Consider the following 8180-nt stretch of genomic DNA (forward strand, 5'->3'; position numbering starts at 1 on the left):
TAGAAGAGGGCACCAGACCTCATTACAGATGGTTGTGAGCCACCATGTGGTTGCTGGGAATTGAACTCAGGACCTTTGGAAGAGCAGGCAATGCTCTTAAACCACTGAGCCATTTCTCCAGCCCCCTAGCTCTAGCTTCTTATTGGCTGACTCTTACATCTTAATGGAACCCGTCTCCATTAATCTGTGCATCACCACAAGGTCCTGGCCTACCAGCAAAGTTTCAGCACGTCTGTCTCCAATGGAGGCTTCATGGCTTCTCGCTGACTCTAACTTCTCTCTCCCAGAATTCAGCTTAGTTTTACCCCACCTAGCTCTATTCCCCTATAGCTCTGCTATAGGCCCAAATAAATACAGTTCCTGTATTTACGAATGGTAAGCACAGCACACAGAGGGGAATCCCACCGCAGAACACAGGGCTCAGTGGTAGAGTGCTTCATTAACATGGAAAGGCCCTGGTGTCAGCCCTCAGCACTGGGTGGAAGGGAGAGGAGGGGACACCTCTTAGTAGGGCTTGTACTAAGGGTGGTGTCAGGAGAGTACAGAACAGAGCAAGGATAAGGGGACAAAGATTAAGTTAGCTAAGGCAAGAGCGCGTTGGAAGCCAAGGTGATGGGCTAGAACTGGGACACTGGGGAGCCTTGAGGGACTGCAAGCCAGAAGAGCAGAGGGGAGACTGGGAAGAGGGTAGGAAAAGGATGTGGCCAGAGCCTGGATGGAGGAAAGGAGATGAAGGGTAGACACAGGGCTCTGAGGCAGTATCGGGGGCAGCTGCAGAATGCCCCGTACCCAGAGTGTCACCCAAAGGGAGAGGCATCTGGAAGAGGCACTGAGTTCCACCCTGTCTGGTCTGGTTCACAGGTCTTTTCCCTGGTCATCTTTTCCTCTCTACTAATTGATGGTTACCAGAACAGGGCAGAATCTTCTGAGCTCCACTGTGTCTTCAACCGCAATTACGTGGCCTGCGCCTTCGCAGTAAGAGCTGGCTTCCTGTCCTTCCTCAGCAGCTTGGTCTTCCTTGCCCTAGACTCCCATGAGAACCGCATCATAGAAAGCGGCTCTAAGACAGCCTTCCGGCTCTTAGACTTCATCCTGGCTGGTGAGTCCCAGGGGAGCATGCAGAGCACCCTTCTGTTCAGCCCTCCCAGGCTCCCCAGTGCCTACAGGTCCCAGTCCTGGGTCCACCCTGCCAAACCTGTGCCTGATGGTCCTCCCACTATGAGGGTCTGACTCCATGGCTCCTCCCAGAAGCATCTTCCTTCCAATCCCCTCCTGGCCTCTAGCCCAAGCTGCTTCTTCCTCTCATTTCCCTCCCTGGCTCACTGAGCACAGCCTGGAAAGCCCACCCCATGGCGGAAATTTGATTCAGAGCACTGAACCAGATGGACCCTGAGTGAAAGTTGGGATGAGACCCTACCTTGCAGGAGTTTCTGGTGTGGAATGAGTTAAGGGTGCCTAGAGTCATGTGGACACCTGCTGAGCACTTCCCACTGTTAGGCACACCACTAAGGTATGAGCCTCCTCTTCTCCAGTTCTAAGACAGCCCTTGGGGTGAGTCCTGCTCATCTTATTTTACAAGAAAAGCAGAGGCTGCAATAGTCATCTGACTGAGCCACTGCTGCCCAGTGGGTGGCAAGCCCTGTGCTCTATAGCCGTGCTGTAGATCTGTAGAGCTCGCACACAGAAATATATCTCTATAGCCATGCTGTAGATCTGTAGAGCTCACACACAGAAATAGATCTCTACACCATGCTATAGAATTTGTATAGCTCGGCACACAGAAAGCCCACATTTTATACCCAGGCCCTCAGATCCTCTTTACACTACCTCTCTTCCCCTCCCCAGAAGCCATTCCCAGCTCCTCAGAGCCAGAGACTGCTTCTGTCAGAGAAGCTCTTCACTGAGATGTCTCTGTCCTCTATGAAGGACCCCAGCACATGAGATGTGGCTGGCCTACAGGGAACTGGGCTTCTTTGAGACGCTGATGAAGTTGACACTAGATGTAGCTCCAGCTCTGTATTAGATGTGGGAACACCACTCCAGAAGTTGACTTTTAGGGACACTTGAGGAATTTAGATTGGCACTGGTGGGGGGGTGTCACTCCCTAAGCCATCCCTAGCACACCTGGCCTGTGCCCCAGCATGCTTACCCGCTTTTCTTCCCTCGCCCCTCCAGTCATCTGGGCAGGTGTCTGGTTTGGGGCCTTCTGCTTCCTAGCCAACCAGTGGCAGCATTCGAATTCCAAGCATTTCCTCACGGGGAACAGCAGCCCCAAGGCAGCCATTGCCTTTGCTTTCTTCTCCGTCCCTGTCTGGGTAAGGACAAGCCCTGGCACCCCTCCAGGGTGGGTTGGGAGGGCTACAACCAGGACTCTCCCAGGCCTCTGCTGTCATCCTTCAAGCCTACCTTCCTCAGGCATCCCCATCTTGGGTACTATTGCACAGTGAGCAGACAGCTAAACACTGCATCCCCTAGGCCAGCTCCTGGGTCTCCCTGTCTTCCCGTTCCATGCCAGCCAACTTAAATCCTACCCTTTCCTGCCCACAGATATTCCAGGCGTACCTGGCCTTCCAGGACCTCCGAAATGAGGCTCCATTCCCCTACAAGCGCTCCCAGGATGAGGGTGCTGTGGTGCTGAACACCCTTTCTCCGTCATCCACCAGTAGTCCTGCCAACCCTCCCACCACAGGCCCCAACAGTGTGAGTTACAGCAGCTCAGCCCTGTCTTCCTACCTGACTACTCCAAAGGCCCCCCGCCTGGCTATGATGCCAGACAGCTGAACAGCCTTACCTACATCAGTAAAGAGCTCCTTCTCCTGAGGGGCTTCTGAATAATCCCGTCCTCTGTCTGTTCCTCTCATCCCTTGAGTTGCAGGGGGAGAAGGGGGACCCCCTGATAAAGGTTACATTTCTGTACCAATCACGCTGCTGACCACAGGTCGGAAGTGTTGACAGGCGGGAAGCCCTGCCATGTCACCTGTACCCTGAGCCCACACTGGCCTTGAAGAGGAGGCACAAGGTGGCCTGCAGCTAAGGTTGAGGCTGAGAGAGAAAAAGACCTTCTTCCCCTCAGAGCACCAGTGAGAAAGTGCAGCGCTGACCCAGCAGCTCACACTCTACACCCCACATGACAAGATCCTCAACAGGGCGACTTGAGCCCGGAGGCAGTCAGGGCACCAAGTCCATGATGAGATTTAGATCTGTGTCTTCAAACCCATTGCATCTGGCCTGGGAAAGAGGCAAGTGTCTCTACTCTACACCTCCAGGGTCAACAAGCTACAGACCTGTAGGAGGGAGCAGGTAGGTGGCACCTTGTGCCAGTGTCAGCCTTTCCCAGCCATGGGGCTGAGGACGCAGACATTTGCTCAAAGCCACATTGAGAAAAGAAAAAGGAGGCAATTTTAATATATTTCATTTAACTTAATATATCCAATGTGGTACTGTTTCAACAAAGTACAGTCGATCTGAAAACTGAGTTTTTCTTCTTTGTAAGTCATGGTTTGACTGTGTAGCTCAGGCTGACCTGAGCCTCAATACTGGGATTCTAGGCAAGCCCACCCTTCCAGCACTGAATGCTCCTGCCGCCTTTTACATTCGCTCTCACCATGAAACTCCACCCTGTGCCTCCACTCACAACAGCTCACTTGGCATCTCCACGCCAGGTGCTGGGTGGGCAACCCCCTAGCAGAGCCAATCTTGCCCCTCATGCTGCTTTCTCTGAAACAGCTAGAGCATCTTTGTTGTTGTTATTATTTGGTTTGTTCTTCTATGTGGAATTGGTGGATAACAGACTTTTTCTTTAAAGTAGGACGCTGGAGCTGTAACTCAGTTGTTGCACTTGCTCAGCACACACAGATCCCTGGGTTCCTTTCATCTCTAGCATCACAAAAACCAGATGTGAGAGAGAGGGGGAAGGTGGGAGGGTCGGAAGTTCAAGGTCAACCTCGATGCTGAGGGATTGAGGCCAGCCTAGGATACATCACACACACACACACACACACACACACACACACACACACACACACCTGTACAAGGGCTGGGGCTGGCATGACCTGCAGAGCATTCATTTGTAAACTGAACAAAGATGCAAGTTATGAGGTGAAATTTAAACTCCAGTATGTCCTTTGAGGGACCTCCTGTGTGTCGGGCACAAAAATCACACAGCCTGGTTCCCATGGAGAGGAAGAAAACAGCAGAGTGGCAGGAAGCACTCTGACCAGGGAGACAGGCCTTAGACTTCTATGCTCTCATAAGCTGGAAGGTCTTCAGCGAGTCGTGTAGTTTCTCTTAGACGATTGGTTCTCAACCCGTGTGCAAGGAGGCATCTCAGAGCTAAGCTGTCAGGGCCCCGCCCACCCTGCACTGGTGTTGTCAGGCTCTGGGCCCACTAAAACACCGCCCAGAACACCAGGACTCGGGAGAGAGAAGTCCAGGAACAAGGCCACCCTTGTCACTCATACTCCTGGGCCTCACTCTTCTCATTTATGAAGTGTTCCTTCCTCGAGAGACATCCATGTGATATCAGGGTATAGCCAGCCCTCTGGAAAAGTTAGCTTCAGTCCCTGAAGCTTGTCCAAAGAACTGGAATTGGACACAACTAAGAACTGGGAAGTTCTCAAAGGATAAGTAGGGAGTTTAACTGAACCAAGGGTCAAAATCCAGATGCTAACTGGGGGCAGAGCTCAATGAACGAGCACTTGCCTAGGAGGCATATATGACCCTGATTTGAGCCCCAGCACTGCAAGAGACAGACAAAAGTGACTCTGCCACTGAGGAGAGCCCACAAACAAGGGAAACAGCCAGGTGTGGAGCCCATCTCAAAGGAGGCCAGAAATAATTTGTTTTTAGTTGTTTTTTGTTTTGTTTGGTTGTGTGTGTGTGTGTGTGTGTGTGAGAGAGAGAGAGAGAGAGAGAGAGAGAGAGAGAGAGAGAGAGAGAGACAGGATTTCTCTGTGTAACAGTTGGAACTTGCTTTATAGACCAGGCTGGTCTTGAACTCACAGACATCCACCTGTGCCTGCCTCCCAAGTCCTGGGATTAAAGGCATGCACTACCACACCCTGCTTTCATTTGCCTTTTAATTCTTAAAAACACATACAATGTTAGCCCGGTAATAAATGGTGACAATCCATAGCCAACTTCTAGCTCTGTGAAAAATGCAGGCATCTCATCTCCTCAGCTCCAGCCGTCTGCTGCCATCTAACATGAGGGCCGCCACTGCTGAACCCACCGACTTCTTTTAAAGAGGCTAGAAATCCAGACCGGGATGTAAAGTTCTGGTTTTTAAAAGTTTTTTTTCTTTCATTTTTATAAAACAGTATTAAAATGTCAGGGTTGGGGGATAGCTGGAGAGATGGCCCAGCAGTTAAGAGCCCTGGCTACTCTTACAGAGGACCTGATTTCAAGTCATAGCACCCACATGGTAGCTCACAACTGTCTTAACTTCAGTTGCAGGGGACCTGATGCCCTCTTCTGGCCTCTGCAGATACCAGGCACACAAATATTACAGACACACATGAAGGTAACACTCATACACATAAACCATGTTTTAAATGCGAACTGAGAGAAGGGTGAGGGCTGTGCCGTCATGTGTAGGCCGTGCATGCTCTTCAAGGTCCTCTGTGGTATCAGCTTGAGAGTCACCAGGCAGTTTCTCTATCAAACGAAGAATAAGATTCTCCCAGCCTCTTCCCTGCAGAACCTCGAGGTATCAAGGTGCACTAGAGAGTCCTGGGGAACCCATTTCTCATCTTCCTGTGCCTTCAAGATCTCTGACCATCTCCAGACGGTCCATGTGCAAAAGTAGAAGCCGGGGCCCAGCACAAACCAAAGTGAGCAGGGAACAGCAGAGAGAAGGACAGTTTTCCTCAGTTTATTTCAAGAGAACAAAGAATCAGCCATCAAATTCTGTACAAAAACATGGTGTTAGAGTGTGGTGACCAACAGGCCAGCTAGCCTCCTTCCCTTGCCTAAGTCCAAAGCTTCCCCTAATTTAACAAAAACAGGACCCAACCCCCTACCCCCACACACAAAAAGCTAACAAATTCTGGAAAAAATTATGAAAAATTAGGGAGACCCTCCTTAACTTTCTTCCTTCTTACTACCAATCCAGGGACTTGTGGGGAGGATCGTGGTCACAGCCAAGGTGGGCAGGCAGGCATTGGCAGACGTAGTGTTTGGCAACCATGGGGCTGGGGTGGGATCTTGGAGGGAGACAGTGGCTTAGAGAAGGAAGTAGACCTCCACTGGCCCTGGTCCAGAGAACACTCAAAACACAGTTTATAAAAAATCAGGGCCAGGGTAAAAGAGAAAAAAGTCATCAGAATCAAAAACTAAATAGTGGAAAGATTTGTTTTTTGTTTTTCTTCTCTAAAAGGCAAAAGGCTACAAACAGCTCAGGTCCTGAGCTCCCCAGGATAGGGGTCTTCCACTGACCCCAAAACCCAGCTGGAGGGGTGGGGAGCCAGGAGAGGCGAGCACTTTAAAAAGCCAACTCTGGATGAGAAGGCCTTGATCTTGAGCAGCCTTCTCTGCCTCCTGCCCTGCCTCGGTGAAGGCTGGTGAGGCCAGGGCTATGCCGGTAAGCTCAGCTTCTTCCCCTTGAGGACTGTGGAGAAAGAGACATGGTGAGCCTTCTACCCCACAGAGGGGCAACCTCCCACCCTAAGCAAGGTCCACTAGTGAGCTGTGCAAGGAAAGGGAACTCCCAGGACTCTGCATCCTAAACTACCAGGCTGAGTCTAGATCAACCAGGGGGTAGAACCAAGGGCTGAGCAGAGGGGGCAGAGCAGGCTTTGTCTTCAGTAGTGCTGACTATACACATGGATCAGACAGCCTGGCAGGGTTGACAGGCAGGACTACCCAATCCAACCTTCCAAAAGCCTTAATTCTAGGGCCTGGCAACAACCTGATATCCAGGCTCTTGTCTCTACTGCCCCAGACTGTGTTTGTGATACCTAGGCTGGCCTCAAACTCGACATAATCCTGCCATGGCCTCCACAGCCGGGATTACAGGCCTGGTCTTACTGCCTCTTTCCTTTACATGCTGCTTCCTGGTCTTGGGGTGCCCACGGCCCTTCCATCCCAGCACCCCAAGAACCCATGCACTCATGTTCCTCTGGTCACTAGGCAGTCTCCCTTTATGGGCCATCTTCCTCAGGAGGATCTAAGGGAGGAGAGCGCCTCGACTGCTTCTCCCTCCATGGCTGAGCCACGGACACTCAGCAAGTTTGTGCAATGAGAATAATGAATTTCACCCTCAGAATCCCTGCTTTGCCGATCTCCACTTGTAGACATACAGCCTGGGAGTCAGAACTCGGGCCCTGGGGAGGCGGGGTCTGGAATCTAAATAAGGGATGGTATTTCCTGGAACCCCAGAAGCTAGGAAAGGAAGCCCCATCCCCAGGTGATATTTGACTACAGAATGACCCTGGGCCCAGGGAATATAGGACTGGGGACAGAGCAGACCTCTCAGCCAGCCCTGCATCCTGGTTACCTTTGGTGATGTAGAGGTAGAAGAAATCGCAGTACAGGACTGTCTGGACCAGGCCAGCAACAATGGCGATGAGGTCAAAAAAGCCCTCAAAGTGGTAGCGCCAGATCCAGTTGAAGAGATAGAGCGTGCGGTAGACACCCAGTGCGAACAGGTAGTGGCTGGTGATGGTCTCCGCCTCACCCGTCTTGCTCACCATGAACAACTGCGGCAAGATGGCCACTGACTCCAGGTAGATGGAGAAAGTCCAGAGGATCTGCAGAGGCCAGGTTATGGACAGGGTGAGACAGCTGGTCAGCAGCGTCACGGGAGGAGCTCTCTGACCCGACCTAGCACTAAGATGAGCCCACCATTCTGTTCTCATCGTGTGTCCTAATGCCCCCTTATACCGAGAGGAACTGAAGCCTGAGAGGGAAGACCCCTGCCATGATCACAGAGCTCGAGCAGCAGAGCTGGGGACCTGGCTGGAGCTCGGCCCATGAAAACTTGTCATCCTCATGTCCGGAGAGCAAAGGGCACCCAACTCCAACCCACCCCCGACCCCTACCTCTGCAATGGAGACCGTTCCTGCTCTAAGATTACCACTGAATATCCACCCCTAACCCCCATCTCTGCAATGGAGACCGTTCCTGCTCCCCTAAGATACCACTGAATATCCACCCCTAACCCCATCTCTGCAATGGAGACC

General features: G+C 51.7%; 2 protein-coding genes across 3 annotated transcripts in view; one reads left to right on the top strand and one right to left on the bottom strand.

Moving 5' to 3' along the window:
- The window catches only part of Syngr4 (synaptogyrin 4), a 12074-nt gene extending 8997 nt beyond the window's left edge, over positions 1–3077 (top strand). For both annotated transcript variants that reach the window (XM_013353653.2, XM_013353654.2), the window contains exons 3-5: positions 862–1099; positions 2176–2315; positions 2548–3077. In XM_013353653.2, coding sequence (XP_013209107.1) covers positions 862–1099; positions 2176–2315; positions 2548–2781 — 612 coding nt within the window. In that variant the 3' untranslated portion in view covers positions 2782–3077. The remainder of the gene's footprint in view (positions 1–861; positions 1100–2175; positions 2316–2547) is intronic.
- A 2779-nt stretch (positions 3078–5856) lies between these two features.
- Positions 5857–8180, bottom strand: part of Kdelr1 (KDEL endoplasmic reticulum protein retention receptor 1) — an 8869-nt gene continuing 6545 nt past the window's right edge. The window contains exons 4-5 of the mRNA XM_005366767.2: positions 7496–7748; positions 5857–6607 (exon numbers count right to left, since the gene is read on the bottom strand). Coding sequence (XP_005366824.1) covers positions 6573–6607; positions 7496–7748 — 288 coding nt within the window. The 3' untranslated portion in view covers positions 5857–6572. The remainder of the gene's footprint in view (positions 6608–7495; positions 7749–8180) is intronic.

Source organism: Microtus ochrogaster, unplaced genomic scaffold, assembly GCF_000317375.1.
Source record: "Microtus ochrogaster isolate Prairie Vole_2 unplaced genomic scaffold, MicOch1.0 UNK14, whole genome shotgun sequence".
Lineage (NCBI taxonomy): Eukaryota > Metazoa > Chordata > Mammalia > Rodentia > Cricetidae > Microtus > Microtus ochrogaster.